General features: G+C 40.1%; 1 protein-coding gene across 2 annotated transcripts in view; it reads left to right on the top strand.

The window, feature by feature from the left end:
- Positions 1-22,015, top strand: part of UNC13B (unc-13 homolog B) — a 206,046-nt gene that overhangs the window by 52,044 nt on the left and 131,987 nt on the right. For both annotated transcript variants that reach the window (XM_021554690.2, XM_077790533.1), the window contains exon 8: positions 11,010-11,232. In XM_021554690.2, the coding sequence (XP_021410365.2) occupies positions 11,010-11,232 (223 nt within the window). The remainder of the gene's footprint in view (positions 1-11,009; positions 11,233-22,015) is intronic.

Raw genomic sequence — 22,015 nt, 5'->3', positions numbered from 1 at the left:
AAAAAGCACCAAATATTTTATCTCTGCTGCTGTAAATTAAATTCATCTGTGCATGTATGTCATATTAGGTGATCAACTGTAGTCCAAAATTGTATGTCAGGAAGGGGTATTTAAATCTTTTGTCTGTAACTGTGTTTAAATCTCTTAGCCAAATTGTGTGACTTGGTAGCCTGGAAATTTGTAAGACAAGACAGTCACATTAGGTGTCAGTTCAGTGGTAGAAATGTTACAATTTTCCATTGAAGATCAAATTAGGTGGCACTCTGCCTGAGCCTTTTTACTATGGTTACTGATTATTTGTACTAGTTTGTAATAACTTAGTGGGTACACTGGATGATGTGATGGTGATACAAGCCCTGGTTAAATTCTCAATCTGATTTTGTTTAGCCAACATAAAGGTTGCCAGAAAGGCCATCTTGTTTAATGAAATAAAATACACAAAAATTTCAGCATTAGCTGATTGTGGTGAATTGGGGAGCAAGGAGAGTGCTCCAGTGTCACACTCCAGTACCTGTCCTTGTCTCTCTCAGATCCTTTCAGCTCATTTGCTTCTTGTGCTTTCTTATCTCCTTTTAGGCAGAGGCCTTAGTTCTTCTCTGGTGTTTTCCAAACCTGTGTTGGAAATGGTGGTACTTGTTATGAAACCTTCTTTGGCGTTGTGCTTACTGAAAACTTGACTTCCTTCTAGAAAGCTATTCAATGTATATATTCTATTTTAGTGGCTTATTCCAGTAAAATACCACCTGTTTAGTTTTGAGAAGTACGTTGAACACTGGAAGAATGTAAATTTTTATGGAATCTAAGATCTGTTCACAGTGTTGAGGATATTAGTCATGGGAAAACGAGATTGCTTAAACACAGATAAAAGAACTGACCGAATGTTCTGCAAATGGTACTTTATCAGAACCAAATATACTATCTGGAGTTTAGTTTGCTTTTATAAATTTACTTAAAAGATTTCTGTGTGTGCCAAACATGGGATATAACAGGAGGATAGAATAGTTCACCAGCATGACTGTAAATAGTGGTCATCAGCAAATGATAATGTTCTGACAGGGATAGTAGGTCCCAACCAATCTCAGAGGCTAGTAAACAGAAATGAAAAAATATGGCGCACAGGCAGCCAAATTAGATGGTATTTAAAATTTGGAATATTCTGCTTTTTTACAGTGTCCCTGCTGATCCAGGCTTGACAGTGTAAAGTGGGGAGGAGGAGTTCCTCCTTGAATGGTTGCATAACTGAGGCACAGAATGAGCATATGTTATATTCAGCTAACAGTGGGAACTTAGATGTGCTTTATAAATGTGTTAATGACAAAGCACCAGGCTGCTTGCATTGCTTAGTCCTTAATTGGAGGTTTATATGAAGCCTCATTTTTAAGTACTGAAACTTGCAGATACAAAATAATGTGATAACCAAGACACACACTTGTTGGTATTTATGAACACATGGACTGACTAGTCTGACTTGTCTGTATCATGTATTCCATTGCTGCTGTATGTTGTTGTGGAATTACAACTTCGCGTTTTCTATCTGTCTGGACTTCTTGGTGTTTTTAGGTTCAGCTTGTACAGGTTTAAATTTGTTCCAAAGTGATCTGGAAGAGTTTTCTTAACTAATGTTTTCTTAACTAATCATGATTATGAACACTTCCTTTATGAAGCAGAAAAACAACTTGAAAAGGCTAAAAAGAAATTCTGTTTTCATTAACCTTCAAAATATCAAGACTGTCAACCCAGGTCTTCTGTGATTATGCTGAAGGACTGAGATATATACTGTTAGCTCCTGAATATTAAATGAAGCAGCATATGTGTTGAATCTTTAATAAATTCATTTTTTTCCAAAATGTTAAGACACTTAAGTGAAGTAGGTGTTAGTAAAAACAAACAAGAGCGGAGTTTTGAGCTTCTGACTGAAAATCCCTTATTCTCTGTCATCGCATCTCTTTCTCTTAGCTCCTGCAGCGTTGCTTTCCCCGGTCTATAGCTGTAGGATACCCTGGCCAGCCAAACCCAGCTTCTCAGTGTGAGAAAATGTGCAGGGTATGGAGCTGCTGTCTAAGGGCATCTGCTCCTCTCCTCACCCTGCCGTGCTTGGCATTGGCTGCTATTTACCTTGGGCATGGAAAGTTTGTGGGATTTTCATGCTGTTCATAAGGACCTTGGTAGCAGTGAGGTAGACAGGTAAGTAGCTAGCTCAAGGTCATCACTGGCAGTTTGAGGACTTTTGTATCTGTGGGCAGTGATAATGCTTCTCCTCCAAGGACAGACCTTGTATCCATGAGGGTTGTCTTAGCACTTGGTGGTTTTCTCCTTGTTGCAGTTTCAAGCGATGAGTAGTGTTGTGCCAACAACAGGCCAAAGCCTTTTTTTTTGTCAAGGAAATAGTAGTTAGGAATATTCTCAGCTGGTTTCAGAGGTCACTCATTCCCTGCATGCAGATTGAGTACAGTGGTTTGTGCAGAGGCTGGCAATCTGGGATTTTTATCTTTGTGAAACCTGGAGGACAGATAAGCTCAATTTCCTCTGTGGTTTTTCTGATCTGCATTCCAGCTTTGGAAATTTCTAGTGATCTTCTGGTGTTTCTTCCCCAGTTGCTCTGGGGTTTTACATGTGCATTCATTAGTGAGTAATGACATGCATTTCACTAGCATGTAGCCTGATTGCAATAATGCTGTGTCACTACAGAGTTTTTCTGGATCTTTGCTAGTAATACAAACTGCTAATATTTAAATGCTCCTTCCTTTGCCTCTTACTGTTCACCTGAGATACAGACATTTTGATGGAAGGATGTGCTGGGGTTGTTATTACATGTGTTAGTGTCTTGAGATTTTCAGGAATGAGATACACGTAAGCTGTTTCTGCATTAATAGGAAATTGTCTTTAATGGGAACTCTCGGTTACAGCAAATCAAAGCTCAGTGCAGAGCTCTTGTCAACATCTCCCTCCTTCCTCAGTCCCTTTTCCTACGTCACTCTCTACTGTCTCTTCTCTCCCTGTGTCTGGTTTTCGTACCCTTTCTCCTGGTTGTCTTCCCTTTTCATGTCTTTGCCATGTCTTTGACATCTGTTTTCTTTGCCAACTTGGTTGTATGTTCTTCTTTTTCTTCTCCTTCCCCCCAAAATAACACTCAGACCTCTGTCAAACCTGGTATTTAAGTTTTTTGTTGTGAAAAACAAGCCTGAGGTGGATAGCCATGTGGTCAGGGTCCTGCAAACACTGGATCTTGGCAGATTTCTGATGCATTTGGTTACATCTTCATCTCACCAGCACACCTGGCACAGCTGCATTATCACTCTTGCAGATGAGTGGCATTTGTCTTGTCTCGGGCTGTAAATTGTTGGTGCTCGACTTGATGGACTTCAGTTTTCTTCTGTTGTTAAATTCAGGAAACAAGAACTGTACGCAGCAGAGGAATAAACCTTCTATACTCTATGGTAACTGCATGTGTTCAGCATTATACCAGTGTTTTTTTCTAAATCAGCACCATAAAAACTGTCATTCAATTTGTTCCACTTAGGGTTGCTTCCTTTAATGACCAAAGCAAACATACATGTGTTACTTTTGTTCTTCTCTAAATACTACTACAGGAACCAGAAGGTAATGGCCTACCTTTGAAATTCTGCCAGATATAAAAGTGCCACTTGAACCTGACAAAGGACTACATGTGTGTTTGTCAGAGCCTAATCCAGGGGCCTTGAAGTACTGGTGTACATCTGAAGGACTGTGTTGCTTTGTAGACTTTTTGTTTCTGAAAAGAAAGGAGCAATCTGGTTGCAGCTCTGATGCATCTGTGTGTCTGACTGGTAGCTAGAGATGGTAGCCAGGACAGAAAGCTTTTGCTTGTGTTCTGTCTACATGTGATGAATTTGTTTATTGTCTGCTGCACTTTACAAATCAATACTCCTGTAAATGTAAATTTTTAAGTGTTTTTTACATTGTTTTCTAGAAGTGCTTGTTCTGAAGCATTTCTTGGAGTTGCAAGTTGTGTGCATGGTTCTGAAATGCTTTGAGGGGCTGTATGTACTCATTTGTTGCCTCCGTGGTATTGAGTATGACCTTGGGGTGACAACATGGATATTAATAAGTAAAACTTTAATGTCTTACAAACTCACTGTGCAGCTTTTGCGTGAATTTGTTTTCACCTTCCATTTTAACATAGAAAGGTTTGCTTACTGTTGCAGGATTAACTTAATGGGTGTTTGCCTTAGAATGTCATGAGAGCCCTTAAGCTTTTTACTAGAGTGTGTGTCTGCCTAACAAAGTACTTTTTGCTTCACACTGTTTATATGCACACAGTTTTTCATGCTGTTATTATTGAAGTGATGCTCATCACTGGGTTAACTTTGTTCTGCAAAAGGGGCAGAAATGGAAATGTGAAGTGACTTTTGCCACTTAATTTGCAGTTTTGCCAGAAACAGATACTGCTCTAAACTGGGCTGTGGTTTCTGAGACATTTGAGTATGCTAGTAAATAACAGTATTTAACTGCTCTTGCTGCGTTGACTGATAAGTATTTTGTCTACTTATGTTAATAAATGCATGATTGCTTATCAATTCCAAGAGTTTATAATAATCTTAGTTTTCAGAATGTCTTACAAACAAACTGGACATGAGGAGCAAGCCCCAACATAAACTTAATGTTGTATTTATAAAGAAAAAAGATCCCTTAAATTTTCAAGCTCACAATCTATAAGGCGTTTTAAATACATGAAAAGTATGCTTGTGGTTTGTTTTTTCTAAGCTTTCTTTTTCCATTCCTATTCTTTTCTGCCATTTGTTACATGCAGGCAACTGGAGTTATTTCGGATGGGGAGAGCAGCTGAGTACGTAACAGTTTGATTTCTTGCAAGCTTTCTGATCGTATAGTGATGCAGCATGCTCCAGTACAAGGAAAGGTGGAAATATTCATGCATATAGAAAGTCTGTTCCGTTGTATTTTCTTTTACTTTCACTTAGTCTTCATATTTGTGTGGATGGATGTGTGCTCATTTTTTCACTTTTTAGCTTTGTTTTGGTCATGTTTTATATGAAATTCTTGTGCCTTCTACTGGAATTTGAGGACATGATGGTGGAATTGGACTATTATTCTTGTCCTATAAAGGTGATTCTAGTTTTTTGCTTGTGTGTGTCTTTTATGTTGGTCTTCATACCTCTGTAAGCCCAAATCAGTGTTTGAAGTAATGGAAAAACATAAGGAAATATGTAGTCATTGTCTTAAGATATGGTAGAAATACATTCCAAATACTACAAACAGGAGTAAATCTGAAAGGAGAAATGACTGTTGTACACCAGTGAGGTTGTAGGTATTGTGTTGTGTTCAGCCTCAGTGGGACAGTAGCATGGCAGAAGTGACAGGGCTTTGCTTTCACTAGTGCTGACCAGCCTTGGACAGGAAAAACCCAGATACTGCAGCTGTCTGTGATCTGTAGAGCTGATGCCACACCTGGAGATTGGTGTGTTAACTTCTGGTTAGGCTGCAAAATTTTTGTTCTTTGTTTTAGAAAGTGAGCCTTTACTTTCTGAAAGTGCTAGAAATGCCAACAGGCAAGGTTGAGCAGAAGCTCAAGATACAGTGTGTGGCTTTCATAGTCTATAGAACATGCAAGGATTGATCCATCAATCTTAAAACAAAGGTGTTTGTTCCCTGTGTATGAGACAAGAACGAGAGTGTTGCTTAGGGGAACATGCAAGGAAAGATCACTGTGACTGCATCCAGCATGGCAGAGAGTCTGCTGCATGCTTTTCCATTTTTGACATAGTGGAATTTGGAGAAGATTCTGTTACTGCTTCTGAGCCTAACGTCCAGCTAACATTACTGTGCATTTCATATGTGGACCTATTCTGCATTCTAAAAGTCTTCCACTACTGACTTTCCCATTTCTTCTCCCACAACATTTTTTGTCCTCCTTTCCTCCAAAGTTCTCCTGTCTTTGATCAAACCTAAGTTCTTTGTGCATTGGCAGTGCTAACCAACTTGCTTGTGCTATCAGTGCTGGATGTCTCAATTGTTTATTCCTGGAGGTGTGGTAGGATCACTGAGAGGAACGTTTTTACACTAATGTAAGAAAGACTTATGTCCTAAATAGCTTCATTTTCCATTTTTGGGTATTTGGAAGGGAAAGGAGGTGTTTAGGCATTAGTCAGAAGTCTAGGAGGGCTGTGTGCATATATTTCACCTCTTTATCTGTAAAGTCAGTGTGTGGTGGTTTTGCTTTAAAATGTACTTGCATTCATGAGGGTCCCTCCCTCCCTCTGTTCTTCCCTCCCCCCCTCTGTTCTTCCCTCCCCTTCTTCCTTGCTGTGCTCTTTGAAATCATTTTAGCATCCTTACAGTCAGCCTTGAGGCAATGTTTTTGGTGTTTCTAAGTGAACTCCATTTCTAATTGTAATGTTTAAAAAGCAGCTGAGAAGGAAGCAGCAGAAAACAGCATGTTGGTAGCTGGAAAACTTTTTCCTGGTGGTAGCTTCATGCAAGATAAGTGCTGTAGCCCAGACCTTTGTTAATTGTGCTGAGGGTGCTTTAGGAAAGACGCATCTTGCACTGCTGACCTAGTTTCATTTTAAAAAAGGAAAAGACTTGAAGAAGCAGGGTAGATGTTCAAGAGAGTCTTTGTACTTCAGCCTGTCAGTTCTGTTCTTGGCTGTTGAATGTTTCAGCAGCAGAATATTTTCAAGTGAGAAAAACAGGATTATGAAAGCTCTTAAACTGGAGACTTAGTGTTGCAAACATGTTGTCTTAAAAATATGCAAATTTCTAATGTATTTTTAACCTGTGAGGGCAATACAATGAACTAATGACCTGCAAATTTCCATTTAAATAATTTCTCAAAATCTAGGCAGTTTTAGCATAAAGAAAATATAGAAGAGCCTCAGAAAACACCCTTGTGTCCTTTAGAGATTTTTTTTTCCTTCCTTCTTACTTCAGTAGTCCTCTTTCAGGTAGTATATGTTTTGGTTAAAAGATTTTAGAAAGTGTATTTGTCAGAAAGGACCAATGGTTCAGTAGATAATGGTGCAGTGGGATCTGAGACTTAAGGAAAGAAGCTCTTGGCAGCTATGATGAAAAGAAGTTTAAATGGATGATGGGGAGGGAAGGTAAATTTATTGCAAGGCCAGTGGTGTAGAGCTGGCAGAGACTTTTGCTGACCTGGAAGTTATTCCTTCAGTTAGTACACTTTTATTTTCTTCTACCATTATTAAAATAGACAAAAGCTGTGAAAAGCTCAGTGCTTGTTTTGGAGAACTAATGAGGGTTTTGCTTTTGTCCAAGACTTTGCTTAAGTTTCTGGAGGATAACTAAGCTTGGGGGACTGGACATCAGCTCCCAGATGCTGATGACACATTATGCTAGGAAAGTGGGAGGCAATTTCAACTGAATACATTTTGAGAGGAGCTCCTGCTGTGCCTTGGGATCTTAAACCAGGCAAAACCACTTCTTCAAGTGCATTCATCCAACCACCTGTAATAATTTTGCTGCTAGCTTTCCTTCCTGTACTGAAGTTTGATTTAAAGAAAGCTGCCAGAGGCTAAACGGGACTAGTTGAGCTGGCATAGCAGGACTGTCAAAGTGTTTTTGAGGTCAAGATATTAAAAACTGTATGTGTTCTACCCTGCAGGAGTCATGTCATAACTTCTGGGGGCGGGAGTTAGGAGGAAGAATAACAGTCACAGAAGATATCTCCCTCCTTGATTTTTCCCCGTTCTGTGAAATCCTATGTGATGTGGTTAACCCAATGTGTTTTCTTCTTATGCTGCCTATATGCATGAATATTCAATAATGAAACATGAACAGCATGCTTCTGTCCTGCCCTACAGCCTTACCCACAGCTCTCTACTCAGTAGGTCCAGTGACAAAGAAACAGTTTTCATCCCTAGTCAGCTCTTTGGTATATGTAAAATTTCTCAAACTGGGGTAAAAAAAATTACTGTCTTTTTATGTTTATTGTTGTGTGTCTTGTTACCAGTTTTACTGATCTTCCGAGTCTGAGGCTAAACTCTTACTTCACTTACAGAAGACTTGTTTTATCACCTATTTGAAGAAACTACTTGAATTTATTATATAATGTGTGTTGTGAGTCATATTTTGCTGAAACAATTTTTGCTGTAATGCCTCCATTTGAAGGGGTGCTGCATTCCCAAAGCCACTTCTGCAAGTTCTTGTCAGTCTCTTAATTAAAATTTAAGTGTCAAAAATGTTAATGAATGGGATCATCACTATTTGTTGGCATTTCAGAAAACACTTTCTTCCAAAGGATATATGTACTATAAGCTGCATATTAGCCAGGTTTTAATGCTTTTGATCAGGCCGAGCAATGTCTTAGTTTGAGAAAACTTCTTTTAAATAAAGTGAGATTGCTCATAGGGTAGTTGCAGTTCAGCATGACTAAGAGTTTTTTGAGTTCACTCTTATTTATGAGTTGAGGATTTCTGTCTGATATTAAAAGCTGTGGATGCTGTTAGGTTCATGGGGCATACATCAGAATAAAAACACATTCCTGCCTCATGGAGCCTTGCATCCTTTAAGCATGCCTCAGGGAGGCATTTTGTGTTGTGACCTCAAAGAGACTTCCTCCTGCTAGAAACCAGTAAGAACTCTGAGAAATTCTGGTATTAGCTTTTATAAAGGTATATGCTCTAAATGTTGGATTAACATTTATGCTAATCATCTATTTTTGGATGTTGCTTAGAGATACTGTGGTTTATGTTCAAAATCTTCTCTTTGATAGTGCTAAGGTGAGATGTGATGACTAGTTAAGAAACCCAGATAGTGCTTCTGCAACAGTCTGATTCATTTGGAATTCTCTGAGCCTGTCAGTTGGTCAGAGTTGCTGACTCATAGAAGCAGTGTTCTGCTTCCTAATAAGCATAACTGTGTAAGACTTTGCACTCCCAATATTAGTGAGTCGCTGGATTCTGTTTTTTCCACCCAGATAATGTTACTATTGATTTGTATTTTTTGTTATACATTTGGGGCTAGCTAAGTTGTTTATCCCTAAAGCTGTTGGTCTGGTGACTTCTACTAGATCTTAAACCTATATCTCAGTTAGGCTGCCTTCAGTCCCTGAAAGTGTTGTGATGATTTTGGAGCCAGAGCTGAAGAACTTCCAGGCTTTACCTTAAATGACAGTTACATCTGATGGGATGAAGAAATTAGTTGAGCAGCAAAGTGAGACATTAAAAGACTCTTTGGAGCAGTGTGTTTTCTGTCCAGTAGAACTAATTATTATTCATTAGATGGCAGTGCCTCAAGTGTTGACCAATAACAATGACATTGCTCAGCTGAGTAATAGCTTGTTATTCTTGTGAAGTCAATGTGAGCCTCATGATTGACAAATAGATTGACTTTTGCTCCAGTGGCCGGAAGTTTGGTGCTCCTCATTGGGGTTTGGCATATGAAATAATTTTTGTGTAGTAAATATTGAATATTTTTCCTAAGCACTGAACTGGGATAAAATTGATGGACACGGTGCTTTTAATAAAGCTGGATACAGCAGCGTATGTAGATGCTCATTTCTATTCAATTGACTAGAAACTGACAAGAACCATGCAGCATTTAAACTACTAAAAAGGCAGGAGGTCCAACTCCATTTTCAGTATGGACAATCAGATTCAATTGTTTCCACTTAAGAGTGTAGAGCAGGGCTTTTTGAAGTGGCCTGTATTTTGCAGATGTTTACTGCTGCTATTCTTCTCTTCCATCCACTTTAGAATGCTAATCTTACTAAGTTGTAAAGGAAGTGAAAAGATCACTGAGAACAAATTTTACCTCAAACTTAAAAAAAAAAACAGAAATTGAGTTAGAGGTGTGGGAAACACCCATGGAAGAAAAGGGGGTTATGTGATGCTCCATTCCATCTGCTTGGAATTTCACCACTTAAATGCAGGGTTCTTTAAGGATCTGGCATGTAAAAAGCACTTTCACTTTATTGTTCAGCCTCATGATGAATGACTTTGTTAGGACACACACCACTGGATAACCTACCAGAGAGGGCTTTAATTTGATTATTCCTTTTAGACAGACTTGGTGGCAGAGAGAATGAGTAATGGCTGATCCTTATTTTATTTTGTTTCAAGCATGTTAATGGTGCACTCCATTGCCTTATGGTGTGTGTATTTCACTTTAAGCTTGCAAAGATAATCTTGCATCCTGCACAGCCATAAACAGCCATATATTTTTGATACTTTACTTCAGTATAACTTGGCATTCTCCTTTCCTGAAGGATTACCAAGCAGAAGTGTTTCTGCAGGGAGAGGGACTCACTGGAAAGAAGCTTTTTCCTTTTTGAAGGTTATTGTTAGTGTTAAGTACTGTGCTTAAATTAATTTACCTTTATGTGTTAAATGTAGCAATTTTCCCCTATAAGAAGTAGTATAATTGTTTATAGGCAGAACTGATCTCCCAGTTATTCTGATTTTTCTGTTGAGTACTTTCCATTAATTTCTCTTAACCTAAACTAATACTTACAAAAAAATAAAAAAAAAAATAAACCCACATTAATTCCAAAACCACAAAGTTCTGGTTAGGAATGCTGAGAAGAAAGGACAGTATTATAGCTTAAAGGCTGAAAAGTTTTCAGAAAGAGCAACTTTCCACAGAGTGTATTTGAGTTTGTGGTTTTTTTTCTTTCCAATATCTAAAGGTCCATTTTGGCAGCTGTCAAGTACCTGAAATTTTGAGTGCTGGGGGTTTTTTTTGTTGTTGTTTGGCTTTTTTTTGGGGGGGTGTTTTCTTTTGTTTTAAATAAAGATATCTTAATCTGCCTATTAGCAATAATTAAAGAAAAAGAAACTGTAATAGGAAGGGGGAAAGGAGGGTGTGGATCTAATCACTGCAGCTCCTTGGTGCACACTTGAGAGAACTGGAGGTTATAGCCAGCTCCCAGATGGAGATACAGCCACAGCAGAAATAGCGTTTTTTTTTGTTATTCTTCCAAAACAAAATGGGCTCCACTGTCCCAGCAAGGCAACTTGAGAGAGCTGTGCCCTTAAACTGCGTTTGTCTCTTAGCCTTTGAAGATGCTGACAGTGCCGTGGATGACCGGGACAGCGACTACCGCAGCGAGACAAGCAACAGCATTCCCCCTCCATACCACACCACCGTGCAGCCCAACGCCTCTGTGCACCAGTTCACAGGCCCAGCTCGCCTGCAACAGCAGGGAGTCCTGCGGGATTCCTGTGCCAACTCCCTCCAGAACTATGATCTTGATTATCATGAGCATGTGGCTGCCAGGTGAGTCCTGTCTTATGAGTAGCTCTTAGTTTCTCACTGTTTTTCCACTACAGGCCATGAAGATACTGAGGCGGCAGGGGAGGGCAGATCAAGGGCTCTACAAGTCTTCTAGTAGGAAGGCATTATGTCTGTTGTTGACCCTGGGATTCTACTGTGAACCAGGAAGAACCCATGAGGGTATGTGTTATACCAGATCTGGCAGTTCAGGGAGTTACCTTTAACAGATATGCTCAACTTCAGGTCATTTGCTCTTGGTTATTCTTTCCTCTTACTAGGTTAGAATACTGGGTAGTTGCTTGTTCTGGTACCATGGTGTAGGTGTGCCCCTCAAGCCAGTAAAAACATATTCTAGAAGAGTTATCCTGTTAGGAACTTCTTTCTTGGTGCAGATTTATTTTCTCTTCTGGATTAGCTCCAATTTTATTAGATGTGCCAAAACAATATATTCAAGAAGAAAGTCTGTAAGAGATTAGTGGTTGGGTTTTTTCCTTCTGTTCCTGTTACCATATAACATTGTTGAATGGTGTGCTTTCTCTTTAGGTTTACTTTCAGCTGTATGAAAGATAATTTGTTAGCTCGGACTTTTTTTACCATAAATCAGTAGTTTCAGAAGTGTTTTTAACTTGTTGAACTATTGAGCATTTGCAGCACTAACTTACCAGGATCAATGGCTGTGAGCTAGAGCTAGTTGTGCAAGATGAAAGCAGAAGATTTTGGACAGTGCTGCTAATTTTGGTCAGCTCGCTAAGAGAGGTTCTGTAGAACAGGCTAAGCTGCTGCTTCTGCCTTTGGTGAGGAAGGAAGAGGCAGCTATTTAGGCACTATCACAGTTAGAGGTGTAGAGTTTTATTTGTATTATAACTGATTTTTTTCTACCTTGTGTCCTTGTTCTTGTTTTCTGAATGTTCTTGCTTTCTGAAGTCTGAACCTAAATTAGTTTATTGTCTTGGGTGGCTGCAACTAAGTTTTGTCCTTCCTGATGTATGATCATCATTCATGGTAACATCTAATGTTGTTACTGTTACTGAGGTTTCAAGAACAGAGGCAAAAGTGCCAACAAAATGCATTTTCTGCAGTGTGATGTGTTTTTCCTAGTGCTCTATTCCTAGTTCATTACATATCTTACCTATAAGCAGGTTATTCCCTTTCCCATGTGAGTCTGTGCTGCTGACTTACAGTGGTAAAATTGCTGAAGATCTAACTGAGAAGATGAGCTGAGGCTTTTTCTTTTTGAGAGAGCTGAGCTGAACAGTGATGTTGGGACCCCTCAGTCAGGGGAAGCCAATGGTGACAGGATATTTTTGGAGTTCTGTGATTTCTTAGTGTGGTGTTGACAATACATGTAGTTTTTCATGGCTCACTTTGCTTGGAGTTAGTGTGTATGTGAATTTCTATCTGTATCTAAAAGATAAATGTGTTTGTAAGACCTCCCAAAGAACCACTGCTGGTTTGAATTTTTAGAGAATACCAAGCTGGAATAGTTTTCTTTTTTTCCCCCAGTTTCATTAAGGTATTGATGTGAAAGGATCTGGACTGATAAAATTTACTTGAAAACCATGAGCTTTGTAGTTTGCTATGGTCAAAAATTACTTTCAGTCCAGACGTGCAAATCCTCAATGGGGATCTGAGTGTTCCTGTTCCCATGTGCATTTTCTATATGCCCAACACGATTCTTTGCTACATATTTAATCTTAAAACATAAACCATGCAAATAAGCTTTCCAAAGAAGCTATGTGGGATTCCATTACCAGAAAGGTATTTCTAACAATCTGGCTGAAAAGAAGCATGTGGGTAGATCTGAAATATTTTCAAAACAAAGTTGTAGCTGAGTATTGCAGGAACAAATTGTATTTGACTTTTGTTCCTAGCAGCTCTCAGTGCTGTGTACCAGGCAGTCACCTAATGAAGTCAGTGTTTCTGGCAGACTGCAGCTGGTCATTACTGTGAAAATGAGGGCTTGTAGGAGGCTCTCCTGGGCAGACCCAGAAGAACAGACAAGAACCTGCTGAAACTTGAACTGGGCAGAAGGTTGTCAGTGCCAAAATGCCTCAGTTGAAACTGTCTGTTCTAGCACCTGGGTTTTTTTTTTAATTTGGGCTTGGATGAAAAAGTTCTGCTTCTCTTTATTAGCTGTTACGCATGATCTTATTCTTTTGATAGAAGTAATGTATTTTCTTCCAACCTCTGCTAAGGATGACAAGCAATATTGTTATGTGTCCTTGGAATGTGTTTTGCTGCCAGCAACCAATTTGGCTTCAGAAGAGCAGACTTCTTTCCCTCAGTTTTGGTGTTTTTTTTGTTTTGTTTAAGCACTAACTTTTCTTTGCAATGCTCATTTTCATTAACTGTTTGTCTTCCATACATCACTAGTCTTGCTTAGTATGATAGCATAGGTTCCACTGTGAGAGGCCACACTGACCTAAGAGTCCACAGCTGAGTCTTTAGATCTATCAGATGAGTGGGCTACCCTCTCTGCACCTCTCTGCGTGTCTCCCCACTTTGAAGTGTTCCTCTGGTACATTTCAACTGATACCTGCTGTTTGCCTCAGCTGTTTTTAGATATGTAGTAGTTAAATTCTGGGCTTTTTCCCTTCTCACATGTTGGGTTTCTCATCATTATTTCTAATAAAAGGGATGCTTTGTAAAAGAGCAGAGAAAACACATACAGGGAAAGAAGCTCAATTAGGAAGAAAAGTAATTTTCTTTATGCCTAAATTAGTCAATTTTTGGTTCAGCATTTACAGATAATGGCTCTTCAGACATTCATGTAGTGCCCATTGCCTTCAGCTGAGTTTTGGAAGGGCTTGATCCAGTAACTATGGTGGCCCTGGGAATCTTTTAAAAGAAAATTATTTCAGTTATTTGAGCTTAAAATAGTGAGCAAGAAGTATAATAAGTGTTCTAAACTCTGTATAACAGGAATCATTTGAAGTAATGAGCATCTTTCCAATTACAACAAGTTAACTAATACTGTTGGAAATGCAGCACTAAAGCAGCAGTAGAAATTGCAATGACCAATCTCTCTTTCAGGACTATGCCATCTGTATCCTATGTTGGCACGCTCTTTGCAGCTTGCATGGTGAAAACTCTTGGATTAGCAGTATCCATAAAATTCCTGTGTATCCTCTGTCTTTTCCCTTCTCTGGCACTAGGCGGGTCAGGGACACACATGCCCTTATGCTCCTCAGTTCTCATCAATGGATGATGTGAGGCAAAGCTGCATCTTTTAGATGATCATATTGATATTTTTACATCCACTTTCTACCTGATTGTCAGAAGCTGTCCTTATGAGGTTTAGAGGAAGAAGTTGTTTCTTTGCCACTACTCTTGGGGCTGTTAAACAATTGAGATTATTCTGCTGACCAAGGGATAAGAATTAATCCCAAAATCCCAAGGGTCATTTACTTGGATTTCTAGGAAGCATCAGATTTTTTTGTAGCTTAATCCATTCTAATACAATGAACAATGACAAAATTGCTGGATCTGTTCAGATACATTATAAATGGGAAGTACAGATCCTGAAGATCATCTGAGGCTTATGATGGGCTAATATCCAGCACAGGTGTTTTGCTTTTCTTTCTGGTCCAGTAACAGTTCTGAGAATCCTAATTTTGTGTCGGTAGGGGCACCTTGAGGCCTTTAGCTGCATTAAGAGCTCTCCCAGCAAAGAGGAACAGTGAAACAGCTGAAACTCCTCTTGTTGCTCATGCCCACGGTTTGCATTTTGTTCTCTGTCTCACTTGCCTGAAGTCCAGCAACTCCTAAGTCGCCAGATGAAGTCTGTTGCCAGCCCTAGGAGATACAGGGTCCCTGAAGGCTTTATGAATACTGCTAAAACAAAGTTTGCAGCCCAGAGCGACCAAAATGGAGGCACAGCATAGTGGAATGGTGTGTGTGGGCACTGCATCTCAAAGTAGTCCTGTTGCTGCAATAAGTCACTTCTTTTCAGCATGCCTAAAAAAGCAACAGCAGAGTACTGGTAAGCTAAGGCTGTGTGCCCTCACTTGATCACAAAAAACTGTTCTCCCTCAAAAAGGCATTTCTAAATTTTGTGCAGACATAACTGGTGGAATCTCATAACCTGTGCTGCTTTTTTTTGACTATTTGATTGAAGTAATGGTGGTAGATTGGCAGGTTTTCAATTTTGTTGTTTCTGAATGTTTCTGATTTAATTTTCATTTATTTAATGCATGTTTTTCCATTGCTATTTTTTCTGTCCTTCCTATAGCTTTTTTAAAAACTGTTGTTTTTCCCTTCCTATTTTTTTTGCTGCCTCTCTTCTTTTCCCTCCCACTCCCTTTATTTCTCATCTTAGACAAGGATCTCTAGCTAGAAATGAAAGAGTCAGGATCATTCCATTTGACACTGAAGATGGAGAAGAAGAACAGGAGAATAACTATGAAGAGCTAGGAAAACTTTTAATAGAGGATTTCTTAGAAAAAACTCATAAAACTAGAAGTTGGCATGAGAAAAACATGAAAAAAATGCAAACTCTCTCAAAAAGAGAAAATTTAAATCACTGTGAAAGATCAAGGTACTGCCAAAATGTGTGTCTGGAGTCGGGGTCTGTAGATGTCCCTAGATATCCTCAGGAATATGATACAATTGATAGAAGAAGGAAAAAGAAACTGCGATACAATTTTGAAGAGAGAGAACGAATAAGCCTGCAAAGTAATGGAAGTCTGCAGTTTCCTGGGGAGAAAAAAGTCTATTTCAATGGTGTGGCAGCTGGTTCTGAACCCATTGATGATTTCCCAGTATATGATAGAGTTATAAAATATATTAGGAACTCTGAAGGTAAGGGGTTGCCTGCTTATCCAGTCCTGCGTCCGTACAAAAATGGGTTAATGGTTAAAAGTGGCAAGTTACCCAACAAGCAGGGGATGAACCATGACGGCTCACTTCACCTGAGTAACACTGAGGACATGAAACACAGGAGGATGCTAGAGAACACTTTTGTGCCTGTCGATGTCCTTGAGGAATTTGATAGCAGTGCTTCTGATGAGTTCCAGTACTCGCCTGTTTCAGATGATGAAATGGGGGAACTTTCAAGAAGATGGTATGATTCTGACATCAGCCATTTGAGAAACATAACTGCTAATTTCCCTGCAAATATGGGCTCCCAGTTAAAAGACAGCTCTGATAAAAAACATAAAACTAAAGAGATCAAGCGTGATTATCCTGTGCAAGACTTAACACTCTCTCCTGTTGAAGAACCCAATGAGGAGTACATAGACACAATGGATGAACTTCAGTGTCTGGTAGAATCAGTCTCTGAATACTTGGCTGAAAAGGAGGAAGAAATCAGCAAATTTGGTACACTGCCAGAAACAAAAAAAAATGTTGAGAATGTGCCACTGAAGCAGGATAATGCTGATGATTCAGCAGAAGCTAAAAAATCTGAGCAGACCAAACATCTTGCTGCAGAGGAGAGTACCAAAGGCAAATCTGAATCTCTTCCGGACTTGTCAGGTGTGAAAAATACAGTGAATTCTCTCTTCAGCTCTTTCACAGAAAAGGTGGGGTCAAGCACAAAGCAACTCACAGCTTCTGTTGAAAAATTTGTGTCTTCCACTCCAGAGAATACAGAAAACAAAAACTCATCAGAAGGTGGAATCTTGAATGTATTTACCATTAAGGCTAAAAGTGAGAGTTCTTCTTCTGGAGGTGCAGCAGAAAGTAAATCTGACACCAAGTTCTCCATTCAGTCTTTGCTACCATCTCAGGTGAGCAGTGATAAAAGAGCCCAGAACACAAACTCCAACAAGCCAGAAACCACTGAGGCAGACAGTAAGGCTTCTGCACCACATCCTCCGCAGCAAACACAAGGAAATTCTGCTGACAGCCAGCAGAACCAGCATTCAGTTGTGAATTCAGTTCTAGGCATGTTTAATCCTTTAAAGATCTTCTCTGAGAAGGAAGTGCCAAAACAAGAAGTCACAAAAGAGGAGCACACCAAGGACAACCATGCTGTGAAAACTGAGGAGACAAAAAGGAGCGAAACGCCATCTGGACAGATATCAGCCAAGACCAGCAGCACTGTTCCAGTGGCACAGAAAAGTGAGATCAGAAGTGAGGCAGAAGTAAATTCAAGTAGCACTTCTGTGTCTTCCATCTTTGGCAGGCTCACAAACTCAGTCAGTTCCTTCAGTCTGAAAGCCAATCTTGATGGTCTCTTGGCTCCCAAGCAGCCGGATGTGCCACAGAAGCAACCAGATCCGCATCCTATTACAAGTCAGTCAGGTGCCACCTTGGTAGATGGTGTGCCCATGTCCAGGGACCAGCCTCCTGCAAGTCACTTGGAGGATCAGCATCCTGCAGGCCATGGACTGGCAAACAAGCAAAACAGAGGTCATGTGGAACCTAAATCACAGCCTCAAGATGAGGATACAGCATCTGAAAGCTTTTTTAGCCCACTCAAAAAGTCTTTCAGTCAATTGTTGCTTCCTTCTGCAGAACAACAGAAGAAAGAATGTACATCTGAACATTTTAAAGACCATAAGTCTGAGGAGGATATAAGACAAAATAGTTCATCAAAGGAAGAGCACTTATTTCCTTTCACTGGAAAACTTCCTTTTATCAGTGGGCTGGGTTCATCAAAAGCAGGAACAGGCTGGGTTCCAGCAAAGCAGGAACAGAAGAATGAGAAAGGAGGCTTTATGTCATCGTTATTTAAATTTTCTTCTGCAGAAAATCTAGCACCTACACAGCACCAAAAAAGTCATCAGGGTTCTAGTGGCAGTTCCCTGCATGAAGGCAGAAACAGTAATTCAGGAAATGCTGTTTCAATAAAATCTAGCTCAGTTCCAAATTTATCAGACAACAAGGAGGAACTTTTACAAAGAGAAAACATGACTAAAGAGAACTTATCTACTGTCCAGGTAAACAGAGAAAAACACCATGATAGTGCCTCAGCTACTCTTAAGGCTAAAGAAGTGCAGCAGAAATCTAAGAGTACTCAAGAAGAACCTAGAAATGTAAAAGGAGGACTGATGAAAGAGGGAGTAAATGCGGCAGACTTAAGCAAAGGCTCAGTTGAATCCACCTCTTCAGCCAAAGGGCCAGAAGCTCCAAGTGCAGATGATACTCAGAAGAAGCACACTCTAGGTTTTCTTTCTGGCTTTCTTCACATTTCTTCAGATGAAAACACGAGCAATAATCAAGACTCAACTGCCAAAAGTGAGAGTGATAGCCAGAAAAGCACTTCTCCTGGATTATTTTCTGGCTTATTTAAGTTTGCCTCAAGTGAAAACTTGTCTGAATGTAAGCAAGAGAAGATGAAAACAAATTCTCTGGGCTTCATGAAGCTTTTTGACAGAGGTGAGGATTCTAGCTTGGAGACAAAACCCAGTAATCCAGGAATGGCTTCTGACAGTCAAAGCAGCACTGGAGAAAAGCAGGAAGGTTCTAGCTTCTTAAAAAATCTGCTGCCAAAACCAAAGGAGAAGCAGGATAATGTGAAAACAGTGGAATCTTCCACTACTGACCACCTGTCCAGTGCAAGAGTAAATGAAACAACTGAGCTTCATGTTCCCCACAGTGGGCATCCTGTGCCCCCTGACACCCAAAATCTGCAAGCCAATGTACAGGACTTGTCTGGAAAGTCTGTAAATAGTAGGCATGTTCCTCACCAGGATGCAGAATCTAGAATTCTTCCAATTTGTTTAAACAAAGGATCAAATGAATCTCTCAATTTGACTAATAAAAGCTATAACCCTATGGAGCAGTACTCAGCTTATCAGGAAACAAGGAGCCATTCTAGCTTTGAATGGGAATATGAAGTGGGGGGACTGGCTGACACTCGTGGAATAGCAGTACCAGTTTACTATGTGTTAAACCAGAACTCTGTTCTGCCTCCTCAATTCTTGGACTGGCCTGAAAATAACGTGGTCATGAATCTCTGTAAAAAGGATGGGAATGCGAATGTCATGGATTGGCAGACTAATGCCAATTTTGATGGACAGAGTCTAGATTTAAGTGTGATGTCATATGATTCGTTTGACCAGTTAATGTTTCAAGACATTTGTTTGGAAGAAAACGATGCATGGACTGCCAATTCTCTCAATGAAAGTTACAGTTACTTTGCACCCTTTGAAAGAGATGGTGGTTACTCATTTGAGGAGTTGCCCATGGATTTGAGCTACTCCTCTGGCTGTGATGGAACAATGTGGACACTAATTGACCAAGATGCTTTAAGTATGGATGAAGGCTTGATGTACTCATCCTATAGCCAGGATTATCAGGAGTGGATAATGATGCTTGAGCAGGGTATGTGGTGGCCATCAGAAGATGGTGATTGTGGATACTACATGTACAGTGACAACCAGTATGTGTATTCCCTGCTCACTGATCCCACTGGACAGTATGTCTACGTTTGTACTCCTGAAACTTACTCCTACATGGACTGCTGGGATTATAATTTCCAGATGGATTCCATTCCAAGAGCTGTGCTGGAAGACAACACAATTGCTGTTTGTGGTTTCAAAGTCCCTCTTGGCAGTGAAGATGAACTATTTTGGTTTGCTGAAGAAAAAGAAGAGGGTCTAGATGATTATACAACAAATAAACCCCTGGATTTGTCAGTAGCTTTGCAGAGGAGTGACCAGCTAATGAACATGAATTTGGAAACTTTTGCACAAATGTTTGAGGAGTCTATTTATTATCAGAGAGAGCAGCCATTAGACTTTTCAGGTTATAAACTTCAAAAACTCAAAGTAGATTTCAGAACTGAGAAGGAAACCCTGAATCATTCAGAGGAGCCTCCATTAACCCTTGATCTCAGAACACATTCCAGGGCAACTTTCAATAAATCTCTGAGTAAGGAAGTCCACACTGAGGAAGTTGGTAAGGCTGTCCCAGTGACAACTTCTGGGAGTGGGTCATCAGGATTCTTTGGATTCCAGCTTTTTCAGTCTACTCCTAAAGCTGAAGAAACTACAGCATCTATTGAAAGAGTAACAGAAGCAAAAAAGACTGAGGAAGATAAGAGAACACCAGTGAACAAAGTTAGCTCCTTATTTTCTGCTTTGGGTGGACTAATTGGAAAGTCTACAAGCCCTGGCTCTGAGACATCAGAAGATTCTACCTCAAAAAGAACAGACATACAGTCAATATCATCTGAAAATAAGACTGATATTTTATCACTTACACCAAATAAAAAACTAGGTGAAGAACAAGCAAGGCAGAAGTTTCCTGTTACATCAGAACTAAGAAGAAATACTTTGTCAGGACTTAATTTAGAGGCTGATAGAAATGAAAAACCAGAATTACACCAGACTGAAAACATCCATGTTAAAAAACCAGGGTTGACAAGATCTCCTTCTATACTGAGCCAAACTGCTATGGATGGCGGGCCCATACGAGAAGAGAAACCTGTTAAAGAAATTCCAGTTTGCAGGCGTCTTGAAAGGCATGCAGCCATTAATGAAACAAGTCAACCACAGCCAGCTCCGAGCCAACAAGCCACTGAGCCTGAGGAGACATTATTTAAAAGTGCTCTGAAATTATTCAGTCTTGGAGAAGATTCTCCTGCAACCTCAACTGCCAATAAACCCCAGTCTTCTGGATTTTTTGATTTCTTTAAAACACAAGTAAACAAAGTGCCACAGCCATCACCAGAACTGGTGAAGAGGCAAAGTAATAAACCAGAAGAGGTAAAACAGCCAGAACAGAAGGAAACCTCTGGTATCTCATCTTTATTTGGATCTCTTGGAGATCTCTTCAAAGTGGAGCCTGTGTCTTCTCAACCAAACTCAAGTACTACACCTCTGCCAAAACCCAACAGCAGAACTGTGACTGAGCCAAGGCAGAAACCTGTGAAGTCTGGGGGTCTTCAGAGTGCCAGTATGCCATGTCTATCCTCCACCCTCAAGGAAGAGTTGAAAACAGAAAGTGTGGACAAGCAGGTCTCTCTTAGTCCCAGGGTGCAAGAGGAGCAACAAAGCAAAAAAGCCCTGGAGAAGTCTCCTGAGAGTAAAATAGTGCCTCCTGGAAATGTTTCACATAAGCCAGTGAGTGTAGATCCCAGAGGAAGCCACCTGGGCCAGCCAGTTGGGCACCAAAGCAGCACACCAATGGTAACCCCAAAGCAACAGGGTGGTCGTGTAGGAGACAGAGCTAATCAGGCAAAACCAAAACCAGACCAGACACCCAAAGAGTCAGGTTTCAGTTTGCCATTCAGCTTCTCTGATATCCCTGCTCCGAAATCCCAGCTAGCCAGTAAGAGCATATTCTCCTTCTTCACTGGGTCAGATGAGCCAAAGCCTTCAGCACCTGCCGCTGCTCCTGCTAGTGGGAAGCAACAAGAAACAGAGGGGTTGTTTCATTTGCCCTCTTTCTTCTCCAGTGGTCCTGCTCCTGAAAAGAGTGTCCCTCAAAGAAGTACTAGTTTTAGCTTCTTCAATCTGACATCCTTTTTGGATGAAAAGTCACAGACTACTCCAGGACAGGAAAAAACAGCTAAACCAGTGAATTCTAAGCCACCAACTGCTCCTAAACAGGAGAGTAATACAAAACCAGCTAAAACAGTCAATGCTAAACCACATATGAAGCAAAATGTTCCCACTGACTCTGGTGTCAAAAACAGCAGTTCTACCAGGCAACAAGATGCAGACAATAAAAAAGAAGTTGATGATATTGTTGCAGCAATGACTGACAAACAAATGTCTAATGACCTCGTGATCCCAGAAAATAAATCAGAAAAGCTGGCATTGGAAAATGTAGAAAGTATTGCTGCAGTAGCTGAAGAGAATGGTTTAGAAAAGCTTCCACAGACCAGTGGAGA

The sequence above is a fragment of the Lonchura striata genome, chromosome Z, assembly GCF_046129695.1.
Source record: "Lonchura striata isolate bLonStr1 chromosome Z, bLonStr1.mat, whole genome shotgun sequence".
Lineage (NCBI taxonomy): Eukaryota > Metazoa > Chordata > Aves > Passeriformes > Estrildidae > Lonchura > Lonchura striata.
This window is presented reverse-complemented; position numbering and strand designations above follow the sequence as displayed.